Source organism: Lupinus angustifolius, chromosome LG01 (assembly GCF_001865875.1).
Source record: "Lupinus angustifolius cultivar Tanjil chromosome LG01, LupAngTanjil_v1.0, whole genome shotgun sequence".
NCBI classification, from domain to species: domain Eukaryota; kingdom Viridiplantae; phylum Streptophyta; class Magnoliopsida; order Fabales; family Fabaceae; genus Lupinus; species Lupinus angustifolius.
Window position 1 is genome coordinate 22052264 of NC_032009.1, and position 20073 is coordinate 22072336.

Sequence of the window (20073 nt, forward strand, 5' to 3'; positions counted from 1 at the left end):
GATGTTTTATTTTCGGCTCCGAACGAATCACATATTCCATATGAATAAAAGAAAATTTTAAAAAATAAAAAGTAACATTTTGATTGATTTGAAATTGAGAATAAAATACCGTGCGAGACATCATCTTTGTGTCAACATAATCAATTAGAATAAAAACAAATTGGACATAGACCAATAGCCAGAAGAAATGAAATTATATGAGTCTGCAAATATATTTTTGTTATAAAAGAGGTCTAGCCTTTCTTTATTCAAGGCATAAGATGTTTCCTATGCTTGGGCCAGAGAATATAAGACATGGGCGCAAACTAGTAAATTTCAACCGGCCCAACCTTATTTATGATGTTATTTTAATTAAAAATTGTCTATTTTTTATCGTATATAAAGCAAGTGGATACATGAGAACTTAAAGAATGTCCTTGACACTGTGTTTGATTTAGAGAAGAAAAGTTGATGAAAGAAAACTTGAGAGAAGAAAATAGGTAGAAAATGTGATGATTTTTTAGTTGTTTGGTATGCTAGAAAATGGAAAGAAAGTGAAGAGAAAATAATATAATTATTATTAATAATGATATTTTATTTGTATTATCAAAGAGATGATATCTTAAAGTATGTCATAAATCATGTCTTAAACCAATGAAAACATGCAATGTGAATTAAAAAATAAAATATTTCTTATTTTTTCTGTTTTTATTTCATCGTTATTGATTTGGAACATGGTTCAAGACATACTTTGGGACAATCAATTCTAGTACAATTTTTTCTATATATTTTCCTCTCACTAAGAGAAAACATAATACATGGGTCTTACCAATTTTTTTCTTTCCTTCCTTCTTTTCAATACAACCAAACAATGGAAAAAACTCTTTTCATTTACTAAAAATAAAAATTCAATACTGAAAATCACATTTAGACTCCTTAACATAGCAAGGACACATAAAATAAAACATAACATGGGATACTTATGCGTACACCCCAAATTTAGAGAAATAAACTTTATAATTCCATAATTGCATAACAAATTAAACTATTATCGAATATCAGCATGTAATGATGTGAATGTTGAAAGAGAGAAACTTTGAGCAGGAAGTGATTTAAAAAGGCTGAAGTACAAAACGCACTTCAACTCGTAGATTAACTAGAACAAGAAAAACACTGAAATTGTTGTTTCATTTTAGCTAAACCGGTAAAAAAGAGAAGTGCATTTCAAGCTAGGCTTCTACCTTGAACAATGAAACGATGATAAGTGATTGATTAAGCAAGTATCAATGAGTATGCCCCACAAGTCCATAACGAAACAACCTGTGTTGCTTTAAGTATGGTATTCAATGTTTGATATTTGGATGGAATGGACACTTAGCTTAGACATTCTACCACGTTTCATAAGATTAGTCTATCATAGATGACTAAGGATCCTTTTTAGTATTAAAGATGAGAGCTTTGTTTTTCAATGTTATTTTTTCCTTTATTTTTGTAATATTTGTCTTTCTATACCCTTAGAGAGATAAATCGAAAAAATACGAGGAACAAAATAAAATAAAAGAGTGTGCCCGGCATTAGGATCAAGCCAAGGATGTGAGGGACACATAGTCAAGGATCTATGGACCCGCGGCATAGATAACGATAATGAGTTCATGTCCTGCATGTGTCAACTGAGCTGAGACCTTTTTCATCACTTCCTATGCTTGATATCTATGTACAAATTATTTAAGCAAGCGCTTAACTTCTATGCTCAAATTTGAAGTGAATTTATCCATCCATAACAGTAAAAGCATAAGATCTTTTGTTCAAGCCACTTGTAATCTTTACCTGGGTCAATTATTTCAAGCCAAGAACATTCATAGTATGATGAGGTTAACTCTTCTCTTTAATTTCCCTAAATAAAAGGTGCAGGGAGTGTTGTTGTCAAAATCAGGTTTTCATGTGACATTAAAATATTAACAAACTAATACAATTAAGAGAAAGAATTAGTACTATAAAATCTAATAAATTTTTTTGATATGCAATGTTAGTATGTTAGTATTCTGTGACAGATGAGATTTAAACCATCAACTTTTTTATCACTTCATTCTCTAAGTCCTTTATCGTTACCCATTGATTACCTTATGACTCCGGAAAAAGAATCTAATAGATTATCACCCATTAATTACTCCATTATTCACAATGATTATAAAATTTTCAACACTCAAGAGTTTGTGTGGCCTGAAATTGTACATAAAGTGTGAACATAAACAAGTCCTGGTTATGTGCCGAAATTATTGTTGGTGATTATATTTTGGATTGTTGTTGCACTGTAAAATGGAACAGTGTAATATAAGTACAATCACTTTAACTGGATTTTATGAATATGAAATCATAAAGATTACTGCTTGGTCAAGTAAATGGTGAATTTGACGTCAACAAAATTGCACCAACGTTCAACTCCGTGACCGTGACTTGATAGTTTAGAAGGGATAGAGATTATCTGTCATGTTTTACTGTATGTCTCAAGCCAATCATATCGCTACTTTTTATTACTTTTTGTTTTTAAAAAAATTATTTTATACAAATTTCAATATAGGATTAGCTTGGGACGGAGAATAAGATACCGTGAACGCCAGATAATCCTCATCCATTTACAAGGTACCATAATAATTCAATTTCTCTAACTCCAAGGTTAAAGACCAATCATTGGTTTATATACCTAACAGAAGAAGTGACTGGTGATATAGTCTCCAGGATTTATTGGCTTCTGAACGACCTGCATGGAGTAAGATTCTTTGTAAATAGCCATCTCCTTTAGATAGTTGTACGTAGAGGAATCAATCTAATCTCAATAAAAATATTATTTATTTTCTGTAACAATTGGATTGTTGTACTTAGTAAAAGGCTTTTCCGTCAATTGTCTCAATCAAATTCTTACAATTGATGCATCCAAATCAATGATGAAAATATAGTTACAATGAGTATAAAAAATAAAAGAAAAAGATATACCATATGATATTTTTATCTTTTTAAAAATAATATAATAATATTTTTATCTTTAAATAGATTTAAAATTAAAATCAATAATTTTGAGAAGATTGTTAGAAACATATTATAATTTCTACTTTCAGTCACCACAAGAAATCATACTAAGAAGCTTATCATAATGAAGAATGAAATAGTATGATATGGTTTGTGGTGATTGTTTGGTCCATTTGGTTTTTAAAAAAATGAGGTCACCTTTTCAGGTTACAATTTTGATTATATAGGTAATGGACTTGATTTAAGGGAGGTTTTGGAAGTGATTTTCAGCTAATGTAAATTGCAGTCTTTTTCACTTTTGGTCAGTACAAGTAGGAGTGTAGGACTTGTATTTCTTCAATTCTTCTTACGCTTCTTGTACTTCTTGATTTCGGTTTAAGTCCACCGTTATTATATATGGATTAAGTACCTTACTTACTCTACCATTACAATTTTATTGCTCAAAAAAAATTAATAGCATACATATAACTGTTAAGGAACTTAATTGCTGCACATATATTCACCTCTCCAACCAAGTGGACCAACAAGACCACGTGAATAACTTTCAGAACCCTTATTCAGACTGCATGTTAGAGAGCAGAAACCAAAGGAAACTTTATAATTAAATAGCACCTGCTGCATATGTAAAGTCACAACAAAGAAACTGAACCTAAGTGACCATATTGCAACATGAGTCAATAATTATACCATTTATGGGTTCAAGTCCTAAATTGTGGTTCTGCTACCTTTTAGTCCTATACTCCTATATATATTAACATGAAATATGACATGGAAACCACTAAAACATTGCATGGAATTGTTACTCTAACTATTTGCACTTGAAACTCCTTTTTATTTTATCAAACAAAATTCGCTCTCTCTCTCTCTAAAAAATATCTCTGATTACATAAATAAATAGATACAGTGCAACGCTTGCAGCACAAAAAGGAACAAAGCAAACCATTAAATAGTAAGAGTCATGGATATAGTAACCTACATAACCTGAAATTCAACTTCCTTGTTTACCCTCTTAAGAAAAAGTGGCAGTGGTGCCTCCTGAGTCCTGAACCTCTAAAGGTCTCACTTCAAATTGTCACAGAAACAATCATTGATTCCCTTACTCACCCTAACCTCTCTCTCTTTGTTCATTGTTTCACTCATAATGATTTTTATCAGAAATTCAGAATCTTCTTTTAAATTACTTCAAAGCCTTAAGGACAAGTCAAGTTGGCTAACATCTTCTTTAACATTATTTTCGTTATTATATCCACGGGACCAAGATGGCACCCCTTCTTTGAAACCGTAGCTAAACTCTCTTCTCGTACCTTGTCGCTGATTTTCCATGACCCCAAGAGCACGACCAAGATGATGATTTTGGTGTGAATTAGCAATGAAATTTGGTCTTTGTTCTTGTCCTTCTCCTACATAAGCTTGCATGGCTGAACTCAGCTCCCTACTCTTCTTGGCCAGAGTCCTTTCCAGCTTGTGAGCATTTTGATGTCCTCCCAAAGCTTGTGAACTATAAAACTTTCTCTGGCAATAGTTGCATGAGAATATCCTAGGTTCCATTAAACTAATAGGAGGTGAATATGAAGAAGGGTCAAGTAGAAGATCAAGATTGAGTGGATTATTCTCATCAGGTTGACATAGGTGAAGAGAAGTATTAGGATGATGAAAATTCATGGCTATAGTTAGAGATAGAGATAAAGAAAGAGATGAGATGTAAAAATTATCGTGGTAGTGGAAGAGAAGAAATAGAAAGGAAAAGATATAGAGTGTGAAATGGTGGGGGTGAGAGGGATCTTTATGCAATATAAAAGGCTCCAAGGTTCACTGTTACTGCAGACATAAATAGTAGTATATTTAGTGATAAAAAATATGGTATATATGAGTGAGATAGAGGGACATGTATCTGCAAAATCAATGATCAATCATAGAGGTTGTCGCGATCATTAATGGCAGAGTTTGGATCCTTTGTCGGTCGATTGTTAAATAATACTAATGAAACCAAGTAGGAAAATTAATCCGGTTAATTATGTATTGTAACTTTGTTTTTTAGTGTTTGAGAATATGTCAATGTTTGCAATTTAAGCATCTAATCACAAGTCCAACCCAGCATTGTTGTGAACCTTATCGACAAGGAGTTAAAACTTAAATACATTCAGTGTTCCATCAGATTTCTAATTTTGGAATTGCAATATGGGCAAGATAAACCATCTTGACTATACTAAATTATAATGGACATGATTGGAGACCATTTTCACAATTTGTCTTAATTTAAAAGCATGTAATGTCCATGTTGTGCTATATGTCCATTGAAGATTGGAAATGGGATAGGATCTCTCTATACCAGACAAGGAAAGTGCATGAAAAACTTAAACAAAAAATATTATTATGTAATACTTTTATCAAGTATATATAATGTTATATAACATACATTTTTATCTTTAAATGTAAAAACAAGTTCAATAATTTGTCTTTGATATAACTTTTTTCCTCTATGTATGTATTGTGGTCAAGTAATATATAAGTGATGTATATCTATCTGCCCATGTACATATATACAAGTACAAAGGCTAAACATTTTGGTTCTATTCAATCAATAATTGATTCAAACCCAACATTAAGCACAAAATGACTTTTCAATTAGCTAATGTTACTGTTCCCTGATGAAACCATTTCCCTAGTAATCAGTGATGCTGCAGTGCCACATTACTTACAATTAAAGAACTTCCCTGGGATGAAAGAAATTATTTATTGAATCTGTGTTGATGGCTATCTACTTCCAATTTCATCATCTACTGTAAGATATAGGATGAAAGAAATTATTTATATTATCAAGTATAATCACATCATGATCTTAATTTAGAAAAAAAAACTTATTTGATTTCATATTTTTATCATAAATTTAAAATAAACTTATTTAATTTTAAATTATTAATTATGAAGATTTGGGTAAGAACATTAAATTTTGGACTATTTAATAATTTGTCAAGGAATTTTAGGAATATTAATTAGATCATGGACTATGTACAATGACTTTAGCATGATGCATTATTTAAAACTCTCTAAGTACCTTTTTCGAGTATGGGTTGTTTTTATGAGATTTAAGGAGGTAAGTTAATATGATTATTTTAATCTAATGTGTCCAGAATTTGGTATATTAATTTTTATAGAAGTATCATTCATAATTATATATCAATCATCATCTCCTTGTAATACACTCTAATTAATGATACATAATCAATAATAAATATTTTTGTAACAAAATTAATTAACATACTTAGAAATTAAAAAATATCTTATAAAAAGGAGAAAATTAAATCTTAATTAGTGTTCTATAAATAGGACCCGAGTGACTATGTCTATCACCAATCTTAACTCTTCTAGCATTTTCTCTTTCCTAACTAATATATAAAATTGTCCAATGGACAAAGCACATGGGAGATGTATTTATAAAATGCAGCATAACAGACAAATTAAATTCGAACCCTTCCTTCACAAATGTATTTGTTATAACTAATAACTTATAAGCATATATAATCCCATGATGGAATAGGCTTCAATATAACATAATAGTAAACCATGATTGGGGGATCTTAATATTCTAATCGGCTATGATTGCGGTGAGTCTTGTCTCTAATCACAGGCACATAGTCTTAAGATTCTAAAGCTAAGAAAACATTAACTCTTGTACTAAAATATCCACTCAATCAAAAACGATGTTTCCCTTTGTACTTGAGCAAGCCTACATTAATGATATATGGTTACATGTAAATGCGTTAATGTTAAATTAATCTAAGAATAAAATAAATTTATTATAAGGGCTGTCTATTAAACATGTTACAAAATTGTACAAATCTCTGCAAGTTTAGTTGTTTAAATTAACACATTACCATGTCCTCGTGATTATAAAACCGTATTATAGTGATACTCAACCCAGAAAATGTACTTATGATGCATTTCTTTGGGTCATTTACATGTAAGAAAAAAGAAGTTATAAATGAAATGGATTGAAACTTTTATTCTTCACTAGCCTTTAAGCCCGTGTATTCACTAGGGCTTTAATCCCCTCTCAAGAGTATATATACTTGCTGAAAAACAAAAGTGAGACATGTTTTTAGTTTAATTCTTCTGAACTTCAATTTATTCTAATTCCTTAACATATTTGCTTAACTTCTATCGTATTTTCATTTTCTAAAATTGAAATATATTTTTTAATGGTCATATCTTGTAATATGTAAATAAATATCTCATATTTTTATTTTCAAATTTTTAATGAAACAACATTCATTTGTTTTTCAATGGTATTTAGAAATAAATAATAAATTGGTGAATAATTGAAAAATCTATGAAAAATACAACCAACAAAGTTTTAATGATGATTACAACAATGATGTAATATTTTCAATTTGTTATTATACACACATTTAATTACAGAAATATATTCCAGCGAAGCAAGCTCTATGCTTCATTTGAGTCTTTGGATTTCAAACTAAAGGAATGTATAGAAAATGACTATATAATTTACCCAATCAAGGTTGGGCTTCTCTCTATTCACACATAGGGTAAGCCATTTCATAGAACTTATAAATTGAGCCTAAACAAGACCTTCTGCAAGCCTTGCCCTAAGTTCTTTCCTCAAAATCTTGCCAGAGGGTGCCTTTGGAATTGAGTCCACAAAGAAAACCCTATTGATTCTTTTATAAAACACAACCTGCCACAATTATATTAAGTACAGTGAAATTTCGTAGCAATAATTAAAACATCATAAGAACTTTAAATATACAATTCCAAACTTCCATTATATTATAACAAAAAGTATCATTATGTTACATGCATCACTATCATTTATTTACCCCAATATTCATTTTATTTAGTTTAATTTAGATGTTTCAATGTTCAAAAGAATCACCTGCTTTGAAATATATTTCTTGATTTCATCCTCTGAAATCTTAGAACCGATTGATCTTACAACATATGCAACTGGAACCTCTCCTGCAGCCTCATCTCTCATGCTGAAATCAATGATCATAAGAATTCAGAATTTATTTAAAATGTAAATAAAAAAGAACATCAACATTTTTTTTATTATTAGATCAAATTAAATAACTTACGATACAACAGCAGCATCAACAATGTTTGGGTGAGCAATTAACATGGCTTCGAGCTCAGCAGGTGCAACTTGAAATCCTTTATATTTGATTAGTTCTTTTAATCGATCAACAATGAAAACTTCATCATTATCATCAATATAACCGATATCACCTGTGTGCAACCATCTTCCTTTGTCTATAGTTCTTTCTGTGGCTTCTGGGTCCTTTAGGTAACCTAATCAAACATGCCACAACTAACTAAATTCTATACTAAAAAATCATGAGTACATTGTACTATTTTAAATTTTAAATAAAAATCATGGATGTGTTATAATATCATAGATTAGAAATAAAAAATCTTCAAAAATTTCTCACATGAAGTGAGTGAAACTTGTTCTAATCAGCAACTCACTATTTATATTTTTTCAGAAAAAAAATAAGCCTTTTACCTAAACCCTCATTGAATAAAAAAGAAGAAGATGCGTGACACTTGACAATGTCCTGATTAAGAAAATCCACCCCATATATTGTATGCCTTCAATACACATAATATTGTATCCAAAATATTTAATTCTCGAAAGAAAGACATAGGGACCTTCCACATTAATTAAGAAAAGGTTCATTGTTTTGTTTAAATTAATTGAAAAATTAAATTTATGCCAATGATACAAAATGAATGGTTCACCTACCCCCGATATAGATCACTTTGTATTGTTTAGGGCACATATAAATCATACACATATTTAGTGGTTGAACAATGCTATTCCAAGTGTTTATATTAAAGACTTTCAATTGGCTAGTTGACATTGTTCCCATGTATAAATGTCAATCAATATGGGTTATGGCCATGGTTTAGTGGCAAAATGGAACTTATAGGAAATAAGTCACACATCATTTATTTTATTATCTTCGGAATGATTTAAATATTCACAATTATCCTCTAATTTCCCAATTGTGATGAAGCCTTGACAAGAAGTTTGATTTTGGTGGCATAATATTAACATCATTAAATTGGAGCTCTAATGTTTTGAGAGTCATAATTTTGCCAACTCCAAGGACACATGTATGTGTGGGGATATGGTGAGTCAGGGTAGCATGGGAGTAGGGAATGTTGAAATATGTTGATAACCTAATTTAGTCTCTTCTCACCTTCATTATTTATGCAATTCAATTGTGTAAGCAAGAGTCCAATGTATGCTACGTTAACTTTAGGAAGCGATTGACCACGGTGAAACTAAAAATCATGGATTAACACCAATATTTTCAACAACTTCTATTCTTAGATAATTACTATATGTTTATATCAAAACAAACCAAAAAGTCCTTCATTCAAGTGGGTATATCCACATCAAATTCACATGTCACGTAAAGTGACATAATATCACTCTTTCTTATATTGCAAACGATTTTTAGAATTGTTAGAAGTATATAGCATTAATTTTATTTTTAAGTGTAGTTCATTATTTTTGCTTGGCTTGATATTCACATATACATATAATATAATATATATATCATTTTTATAAGAATTTAATATATATGTACTATTAATATAAGAGAAAAATGAATATATTAATAATATAAAAAAAAATTATACTATTATTGTTTCATCTATTGTAATGATTATTGACTCTCTCTATTAAGTATAAATAATATAAGTTGTTAGTATATAATATATTGGTTGTGTATAAATTTTTAGAATAACATTGCATAAATATTATAAAATATAAAACTTTTTAGAAGTCATTATAATCCTCCACAATTAATGTATTAAATATATTAATGACAAGTGGAGATGATGAATTTAAGATACGCATCATTTTCAAATATTATCTATTATTGTTTTCCTTAACAAGTGTTAGACTCATTAACCATACTTTTCAATTGAAAATGACATGTAGTTTAATATGGGAAAGAGATACCATAAGAGATTATTGTGTATACCTTTCATAATCTGGTTCCCTCTAATGCAAATTTCACCAGCTTGATTCCTAGAAAGGGAGGTGCCAGTTTCAGGGTCAATAATCTTCATCTCTGCATTTCTTACTACGGTCCCGCACGCACCAGATTTGACCACAAATGGATCCTTTGCAAACGCTAAACACATTGATAGCACTGGTCCCGCTTCTGTCATTCCGTAACCCTGCATGCGTTAATCAATAATGTAACCTTATCACCCTCACCAATGTTTCTCCAAACTGCTCACCAATGTTTAATAATGCAGCATGTAATAGTAGTTATATTAAATACGCCGAATTTATGGATTCATGATGCTTTTATACAATTATTATATATTAAGTCGTTTATTTTTGTTATGAGACTGTTATACAATTAATATTACCAGAATAAAAAATTATACACGTTACATTCATTCATCATTCATATTAACATGTTAAATAAAAATAATATATATGATAAATGACATATCTGAGTTTAATAAAAAATAGAGTTTAACATTTGTATAAATAAAGTACAGTTCTTTACTAGATAAGTGCTTATTTCATCCTCCCCCACCCTCGTCAAGAGTTGTATTATTGATAGAATAAATAATTAGTTAATAATTTTTTTAGATACATAACTAATTAAAATTAGTTAATACCGTTAGTATTTTTTGTAAAACTAAACTTATTTTTTAGCATGTGAGTGGAACTAATTCTCCTGGGATATCTGATATTTTCTAACAAATATCTTTTTCAACAATTAAACCTTTACTTTGAGATAATCTAATGAGGTATTACTCAAGTAGGTTCACCTTTAGCTAGTTGGTATTTATAATGGAAAAGAATCATCTTGTACAGGAGAGATAATTTATTATTTTTATTATGTTTGTATATGTAAGTGTAAAATTATAATTTTATTATATCTGAAAGGGTTAAAATGTTATACCAAACTATTTTTTCCTTTTATTATTTAGTTGCTTTTTTTAGAGATCTCATGTATGGAAAACATGTTATTATCTCTTTATCTCTAACTAATAAAATTTTACTAGGTAAATAAAATATTTAAAATGACATTTTTTTAATTGGAAGAAGATATAAATAAGAATTATCATTCTTTCCTTCTCATAATATACTCGTTCCCAGTAATTATAATTGAAGATTTAACTCATAAAATATTTTCTATAAAAAATAGAAGGAATAATTACTTGTCCAAGTGTGCCGTTGGGAAGCTTGGCCCTAACAGCTTCCTCAAGTTCCTTTCCCATGGGTGCGGCACCTGACATTATCATTCTTATCGACGACAAGTCGTATCGTTCCAAATCATCACTCTTTGCAATTGCCAAAACGATGGGTGGCACAAACGGTGCAATAGTCACTTTATGTTTCTCAACCAACTCCAACAACGTTATGATCTCGAACTTTTGCATTATCAAAATTGCAGCCCCAACTCGAAGACCACATAGCAAAACTGAGTTAAGTGAATAAATGTGGAAAAGTGGCAAAACGCAAAGGATCACGTCGTTGCTATGAAAATAAATATTAGGGTTTTCTCCATCAACTTGTTGCGCTACGCTTGTAACTAACCCTTTGTGTGTTAGCATCACCCCTTTTGGAAGCCCCGTCGTGCCGGAGGAATAAGGCAAAGCAACGACGTCGTCCGGGGAGATTTTCACTGCGGGGATATCATCCTCATCGGAGGAGGTTAGCTCCGAGAAATGCAAGTATTCACCCTCCGGTATCGCGTCAATACACACCACTTTGATGTTGTAGTCTCTCGCGAAATCTTTAACTTTTTCAACGTAGGAGGATTGTGTTATGATGATCTTCGTGTTTGACGCCGCCGCTTGTTTTTCCACCTCCGCCGATGTATAAAAGGGGTTGGCGGTGGTGATGATGGCACCAAGGTAGGAGGCTCCAAGGAATGAAAATACGAATTGTGGGCAATTCTGGAGAAGGAGGAGTATAACATCGCCTTGTTTGATACCAAGGTTGTTGAAACCGGCGGCGACTTTCCGGGCGGTGAGTTCTACGTCGGAATAAGTGAATATCTCACCGGTGTTGCTGTTGATAATGCATGGGTTGTCTTTGAATTGAGAGAGGTTTTCGAAGCAGTAAGTGTGTAGTGGTAGGTGAATTGGGATGTAGATGTTGGGGAGTTTGGAACGGAAAATCAACTCGTCGTGATTATCATGTGAATGTTCCATTTTTGTGTTTCGTTTTGTTATTGTTTTTGGGTGGTTGAAAGGTGTAGGAGTGAAAGATGCGTGGTTTTTGAGGGTGAAGAAGAGAAGGCGTGTGAAAACTTTTCCTGCCTTTGTTGTGGATTTGGTGTAGTTAGATATGCAAAGTAGTTGCGTAGGGTGAGAGGGTATTATTATAGATTTTTTTTTTGTTTATCCTTATTGCTGATGCAATCATGTCCGAGTCGAGAACATCTACAGGTATATGGGGTTAACTTTTTCAGCAGACATTTTTTTCATCCACAAAATTCGAACCCAACACATTACTTAAGGGGAATCAAACATATATCATTTGAACCAACGCAAATTTGGTTGGTGGAGAAGAGATTTAGTTTATTGGTATTTGCTTCTTAGCCTAAAATTCAACAATTAGCTAGCTTTGCCATTTTCCCTAAAGAACTTATTGTTACATTGGTGCACTTAAATTTGGTCTGACTTTTGTGTTCCACTTCATTCATGTTCTAACATACCAAAACATAACACTAACAACAAGTTAATATGCACAACTCTATTGGATTCTCAAATTATTAAAAAAGTTGGATTTTTATAAAGATGAGTAATCACGCACTATAAAAAAAAAAGATTAACTTTTTATCCATAAAATAAAAAATACTATTAATTATACAACAAAAATATGCCACGCCATAATAAATATAATTAACAAACAAAAATGATAACCTCTTAAAAAAATATATTGCAATTTAAACAGACATATATTCTTCCAAAAATAAAAAATGTGCAATTAGTAATATCAATAATCTAACAATTAATTCTGAATAATTATGTTTAAATTAAAGGATGTATTCCATTAGTATATGTTTTAATCTTGATAAAAATTGCAGAATGAAAGGAGGGTTGCATGGTATGATATTTTATTAACAAACTTTCATTTTTCCATATAAAACACAGGAGAAAATAAGGGAAAGTCAAATAAAAGTTTTTTTGCAGACAAAATAACTGAACAAGAACACTGAAAGCTTTTTCAGGGGAATTTGAAACTCAAGTATGTCAACAAACTATACAGTTAATGATTTATATTTACTAAAATTTCATTATGTTCAATGACATATAGCTAAGTCGATTTGTTTATATGGGACTAAGCAAAAAACGAAATTACATCAAAATCCAATGCAAAGAGGAGGCCAGGGCAACCTTAATATATAAACATTGTAAATATTTATTATTTTTCCATTGCTTTATCCCATACTCTAGATTATTATACTCCGTGGGGTGGAATCTAGGAATAAATAACAGAAAAACATTAAAATAAAATAAAAACTTCTGAGTATTTTTTTCTTCATAAAAACGTAAATGGAGAGATACAAGAATATGAACACAAAGAACTCTAATGAGTTAAGCAATCGGAAGATAATCCTGAGTGAGATAGCAAAGAACTCTAATTAGAGATAAAGAGGAATTGAAGGTCATAAATATTATATTGATTTCTGCAAGTTGGAAACCAAATTTGATGCAGCAAAACCAGCAGAACCACCAAGTACAGAGATTAGAGCAACAGCAACTTGTAAACCCACTTCTCCAATGTTGTCATCAGGAACCAAGTAAACAAATAATGGTCCCAAAAGTAGTAAACTGAAGCTAAGGGTTAAGAGTGTTCCTGGAGTTCCTGGATTAGTGGCAGCAGATAACACACCTAATCCTTCAGCTTTTGAGAGAAGTCCAAGTTTCTCTATTGTTGATAGAGAGAGCCCAGCTTTTTCTGCTGCTGATAGCAACCCAGCTTTTTCTGCTTTGCTTAATAATTTCAGCTTTTCCAGTCTTGTGAGAAGTTTAATGGGAGTGCTCTGTAATGTGGAACTTGTTCAGTAATTGCTGGATAACTTTTAACACAAACATGTTTTAGATCATACAATGTGGTTAAAACTGGGGTTCATATGTTTAACTCAGTCCTAAAATATATTAAGTGTTAATAACCAATGCATTTGTTTTTTTTTCCTTTTCTATTTTATCCTCTGAAACTAATTTTTACATGATTCATTCTGCATTGTTGATTTTATATAAATTTGTAACTAACTATATATTAAATAGTTTATTTTTTGTATAAATAAAAAGTATCATCTTAATCTATGAATAAAAAACTGATCATTTGTGACTTTATCACTTACAGAGAAATTGAACTATTGATATTTTTATCTATATAGAGATTCATCAAAATCTTATACTAGTAGACTAACTCTTTGATGATATATTAACATCAAATGTATTAATTAAAGAATATTTACAAGATGTAAAAATTAGTGTGAGAATATATACATATGTAAAAATGCTTATTGAATTTGTTATTATAATACTAATTTTCTATACCATTCTTATAGCTATTGTTCAAATAGCTAACTTTTAATCAGAAGTGTAACTTGGTAATCAATACTACTCTCTCATATTTGTTGATGTTTAGTTTAAGAAAATATTAAATATAATGATGTTAAAATTTTGCACAATTTCACAAAAAATATCATTTAATCCAAATTAATTAGAAAGAATTACTAGAAATACATCATAAATATGTATTAGTTTCTAAAATATTAAAAGATTTAGAATAATACTTCAAATATAGAAAGGGTAGCCTTTAAAGTTTAAACTCATGCCTTATACTAAGCATGTAGAAAATCCCAAAAGGTTATTGGCCTCAACTTCCCTCATTATTTATGATGTAAGCCAGATACAGGTTAAAACATATTCATCCAAATCACAGTAATTATGTTACACTAATGCACTTAGCCACTAACCTTTCTTGAGTTTACAGTTGTGGAAACTGATTGAAGGGGCTTCTGAGTAGCCATGGATTTAACAATACCATGATTTTGTTTTCTCCCTATGCTTCTCCCTGAAGAGGAATAGTACATCCCAGTTAAACCTACGCTATGGCTACAAATAGATGCTGTGGCCTCCATAACCATAACCTTTTTTTCTTCTTATCTCTTGCTGTGAATAGTAGTGTGATGTATGGTTTTACGAATTAGTAAGATGATAATGATGCGATGCAATATAACCAAGACCATGGATTGGTTCTCGGTTATTACATATCCACGTGTTAGGAAATTGATGGTTATTTACTTCCTATGCCCTTATGGATTAGTTTGGGCCTAATATAAGTCAACGCATTTTTGTTACAGAAAACAAACCCAACAAGCTTATGAATGAATTTGGGCTATTCAGTCATATTTTGTTTCGGGTTAACAAAACAGGCCCAACGTCATTTTTTAATGCTAAATTTCTCTTTTATCTTTATTAAATACTAGCGTGTTGACATGCACTCTCGTGCCTGTCAACCCGTTTTCCTATCGTTTGTAATATATAGTTTGTATTTTATAAATTCAAATATAATTTTTTGTGCTAAATTTACGGTTGAATTTATTCAATTGGTCTAATATTCAATTTTTTAAATACACTTTTAAAATAAGAAGATAATAAGGATAAAATAAGAAAATAATATTATATGGTTTTTTGGTAGAAATAAAAAGATATTGAGGGCAAAATAAGAAAACACAAATTACACCATGATGGATGGTTATTTTGTGTTTTTCTTTTATTAATAGTATTAAAGTATTAATAGTATAGATATAATATCCTTCCTGCATTTGTTAGTATTTCCAATGATTTAATAAATGAAAATGATAAAGTATCACCACACAAAATAATGTAACATGTTTGTCTATCAGCACAAAATTAAACATAAAATGACTAGATGAGTAGAACTACGTTCTTTATCATTCCATTGTGGGTTGTTTTTCTATTAAAAAAAATCAATTTTCAGCCCTAGATTATGCGAAATTACTGATTTTGAATTAGAGGTGTGTAGATTTAGGTTAAATGAACTCTGCGTAATAGCTTGGTAAAGTCATTTGTTTGAATTCAAATCCTTCCCAATCATAATTTGACAATGCTCAAGATAGGACCTAGCCAAGCAAATATATTATCATATTTGATATGTGAACATGCACAACTTATTAATATAAATAAATTTGTGGAAACTAAAAAAAACTACACTTTGAAATAAATAACATCAATATAAACATATTTGCAAAGTGCAATTTCAGTCAAGGAAGTTTTGTTACTTATACATAACTATAAGAAATAGAAATGATATGTCCTCATAGTAGATGTGCCTAAATATCACCCTAATTATAAAAGAGGATAACTTTTCAATACGGTTTATGTCCCAAAAGGACTGAATTGGAAAACAACGATTGAGAACTCATTTTTAAAACTTAATATTCGGTGTTCAATCATCATCTAGTTTAAAACTAAAGAGGAGATATATTATTAACAAATGTAAACATATTCTAAAAATATATATGTTTAAATAGAGATGGTTTAATTTGAATACATACACTCCTCTCCATAGGACAATTAAGTTTTTTAATATGTTTTTAAAGACAAAAATATAATAACAATGTAAAGTAATAAAATAAAAATCAGGTTTTAGTTTATTATAATACTGTTATATATACATATTAAATTCTATAATAAATTAAGCTCTTTCTCTTTTATATACTTTTCATTTTTTATATCCTAAACGTCTAAAAAATTCAAAAAATAAAAATAAACAATTAAAAGTTGTACTACTTCATTTATACATATAACTGCCATGAGTATGGCAGCTAAGAACCAATCAAACTTTTGACCACATACATGTCAATAAGACCAAGTTTTCTAACTTATATTCTTCTTATTCACACGTTTACACGGTTAGTAACTCACAACTACACGAAATGTTTAGCATGCACCCTTTTCCTTAACCCACAAGCTCTTATTCAAATTTCATCCAACACGTTTTCCTTTGATTGCCAACTCATATTATCTCAAATCTTGTCTTGTAGTCAATACTATCCAATAAATATATATTGTATCAATTAATTTTTTTAAATATTCAGTTTAATTACTATTTTTGTTTTTATTATTATTCGACGAGATAATATATAAGACGGGATTTAGTATACAATATCTATATTCCCCTTATATAAATTAAAGCCTCCTTTTCATTCACACAGCATTTAATTTACACTTGCACTACAACACTAAGCAACATGAATACACACAAGCAGAAGCACAACAAGTCTCTAATAAGCCGCCTGAAGGCGGCGGTGAACAAGGTGAGATTTCTACTAAGCTCCACCGTACTCAGCCGCACGTGGCATGCAGCCTCCGTGGTCCTCGGTGGTTCCATGAGTAAACGCAACCTCAGTTTTAATGATCGACCTGGATTGGTACTTTGTTCATCAGAGGAGGAAACGAGCACTCCAGTTTCTTCTTCGCGTGAGCTTCATAGAACAATAAGCTTTCCTTCAGATGATGATGATATTGATAGAAGAGCAGAGGCGTTTATAGCTAATTTCAGAAATCAGCTTCGGATGGAGAGGCAAATATCGTTGCAGTTACGTTATTGTAGGCAACCTAGCTTTGAATTTAACTCTCCATGATTGGTCAGTTTTTATTTATTTATTTCTTAGAGTTTGATTTTGAGGTATGCTTATTACCAATGGAGGACTTTGTTTTTTGGGGAAGTATCTCCATTATGTTCAAGTAAACGTGGCTGATTTCGGATCGAGTTGGGTCTGAGGAGAGTAAATGTAAGTAACCTATCATCCTATGATTATAGAAGAGCCTGGAAAATTTGATGTTCTTGTTAGGTGTTCATTCGCTCTCATGTAATTGTTTTTTTCTGCATTGTGTGTCTGTATACTTTACATTAAATTATATATTCATGTCGTCATGTTTGTCCATTGTTCATTTACTACAAATGATACCGTGACCATAATATAATAGGCAATGACAACTCAAAAAATGTACAAAGAATATTTCTAAAGAAAACGATAATTATTAATCTGAATTGGACTTTGGGCTGAAGTGTGACCAAGTCTAATATGGACCCATAAACTCGTAAATCAAGCCATTAAAGTGCTTGATAGGCTAACCATAAGGATAAACTAAGGATTAAATACTATCCTAATTGCGGGAAAGAATCTTATACACTTGTACACTCTTTTGTTACATTATTATTCATTTTCTTTTAGGTATTAATAAGAGTATTTTTCACATTTTTTAGTAAGCAACTCATCATTTTTAGGTTCGTGATTGTCTATCTCAACAAGTATCGCTCCTAAGAATCGAACCTCGACCTTAGGGATCCAATAGGTCTTTACACCACAAAGTCAACGCTAGACCCAGGGACGGAGCATTGAAGGGACAGGTGGGGGCAACTGCCCCCCCTGGATTTTTTTTTTTTTTTTCTTCAAATATTTTTTTACTTTTTACTCTACTGAAATATATTTGTTGTCCTACAGAATGTGTTATTTTATGTGTCACTTAGTATGTTTGGCCAACTTATTAAACTTTCAAATTATAAAATGTGACACATAGAAATACAAACTTTTTGGAGCAGATATACTTTTTTTACCTACACCCAAATGATGTCTTTATCGAGATACTAGTGAGAGCTCATATATTTCTTTAATTTGTGACTAGATAAATAAATATAGTGCAACTTGTGTAGTCATTCAAAAAATTATATATAATGAATCAAGTTCCCTTGCATGTTTAGATGTTGGTGGCTGCTCATAATAATATGATTTTACACTTGATGAAAAAGATTATGTATGCGTTGGTNATTTTTTCTATTTATTTAATTAATTATAATTAAATATTATTGCCTCCTCTAAAATTTTGTTCAAGATCCGCCACTGGCTAGACCAATATGTTGATGGTTATTGTTGCTTCTCTAACATTGTAGGAATTACATCAAATATTGTTTTATTCTGTGTGTCATGTACTGTCTCATTTTTTATTGGTCAGAAAAATGAAATATAAAATAAATTTTATTTAAATATTTAGTATGTTTTGACTAACGTAACCACAAAGTGTAAGAGATTGAGTGGCAAGACAACAAAATGTTTTCCTAGTAATACGCTATGCAATTCTGTCTCAGACAAAAGCATTTGATATGAGAAAAGGGTAGAAATATGGAGTATCCCGCATTTTATGCCAGTTATGCATCAAAGGGTGGTTTTCAGTGTTAGAAGTGAATTGCACAATGCCACATTAGATTAAAACTTAGCTTTTTCCAGTTGAAGCATAAATTGTAATGATTTTATCAAATCAAGATACTGCCCAATATTTAAGCGTTTTCATATTTCTAAGGGTTAACAACAAGCATGGTTAAAACGCACTGCAATTTAGCTTAAACCTTTGTCTTCAAACAACAAGCCAAAAGAACTATGCCCAAAAATAGGTTAGGAAAGATGTCAGTTACTGCATCTAATCAGGTATTGAAATTTGAAATGATTCCTAATAGCTATAACCAGTGTTTTAAATTGCGACTGTGATCGCGGCTGTGGTTATTGCGATTGTAGTCATTGCGACCGTCGCGATGAGGATTACAATCATTACGGTGTGAATTATTTTGTGAGTAAAAACATATTTTTCACATGTAGTCTGATGTGGCCCGATGCGGTTCGACGCAGCCTGTTGCAGTCGCATCACTGTAATTCGGTATCACACTGCAATTATGATGTGATACGGTTGCAGCGGTCACCACAACCATAATATTGCGGCAACATTACGTGATGGGATCCGCAATTTTGATACACTCCTCTAGAGCTGTATGTATCTGCCTTTTGGCCAGTCTTGATATGAGATCTGATTGAGTACTACCTGTCACTGTCTCAAGAATAGCATAATAGTTTTATACTTGTAATTGTTGACAAACTTGAATGTATCTAAAAGCTTCAGTTTATACTTATGTTAGGTTATTAGGAAAACCTACCTTAACCTGCTTACCTTACTCCTTGTTAGTTAAAATTC

General features: G+C 30.9%; 4 protein-coding genes across 4 annotated transcripts; 1 reads left to right on the forward strand and 3 right to left on the reverse strand.

The window, feature by feature from the left end:
• On the reverse strand, window positions 3873-4872 carry LOC109355501 (zinc finger protein 3). The gene has a single exon (XM_019598697.1). It carries the CDS (start codon window positions 4663-4665, stop codon window positions 4186-4188), a length of 480 nt encoding a protein of 159 aa, XP_019454242.1. The 5' UTR covers window positions 4666-4872; the 3' UTR covers window positions 3873-4185.
• On the reverse strand, window positions 7365-12370 carry LOC109355450 (4-coumarate--CoA ligase 1-like). Its single transcript, XM_019598626.1, has 5 exons — window positions 11221-12370; window positions 10020-10218; window positions 8100-8313; window positions 7898-8000; window positions 7365-7699 (listed from the first exon to the last, which is right to left on the reverse strand). Exons 1-5 carry the CDS (start codon window positions 12217-12219, stop codon window positions 7583-7585), a joined length of 1632 nt encoding a protein of 543 aa, XP_019454171.1. The 5' UTR covers window positions 12220-12370; the 3' UTR covers window positions 7365-7582.
• On the reverse strand, window positions 13586-15218 carry LOC109355492. Its single transcript, XM_019598686.1, has 2 exons — window positions 15000-15218; window positions 13586-14057 (listed from the first exon to the last, which is right to left on the reverse strand). The coding sequence occupies exons 1-2, from the start codon at window positions 15168-15170 to the stop codon at window positions 13689-13691; spliced, it is 540 nt and encodes a 179-aa protein (XP_019454231.1). The 5' UTR covers window positions 15171-15218; the 3' UTR covers window positions 13586-13688.
• LOC109355512 lies at window positions 17233-18315 on the forward strand. The gene has a single exon (XM_019598709.1). It carries the CDS (start codon window positions 17301-17303, stop codon window positions 17691-17693), a length of 393 nt encoding a protein of 130 aa, XP_019454254.1. The 5' UTR covers window positions 17233-17300; the 3' UTR covers window positions 17694-18315.

Coding starts and splice junctions, on each gene's coding strand:
- LOC109355512 (XM_019598709.1), top strand. CDS start 17,301: ATGAATACACACAAGCAGAAGCACAACAAGTCTCTAATAAGCCGCCTG.
- LOC109355492 (XM_019598686.1), bottom strand. CDS start 15,170: ATGGTTATGGAGGCCACAGCATCTATTTGTAGCCATAGCGTAGGTTTA. Junction 14,058..14,999: donor CAACTGTAAACTCAAGAAAG/GTTAGTGGCTAA, acceptor TCCACATTACAG/AGCACTCCCATTAAACTTCT.
- LOC109355501 (XM_019598697.1), bottom strand. CDS start 4,665: ATGAATTTTCATCATCCTAATACTTCTCTTCACCTATGTCAACCTGAT.
- LOC109355450 (XM_019598626.1), bottom strand. CDS start 12,219: ATGGAACATTCACATGATAATCACGACGAGTTGATTTTCCGTTCCAAA. Junction 10,219..11,220: donor CCAACGGCACACTTGGACAA/GTAATTATTCCT, acceptor TAACGCATGCAG/GGTTACGGAATGACAGAAGC. Junction 8,314..10,019: donor AGGGAACCAGATTATGAAAG/GTATACACAATA, acceptor ATGTTTGATTAG/GTTACCTAAAGGACCCAGAA.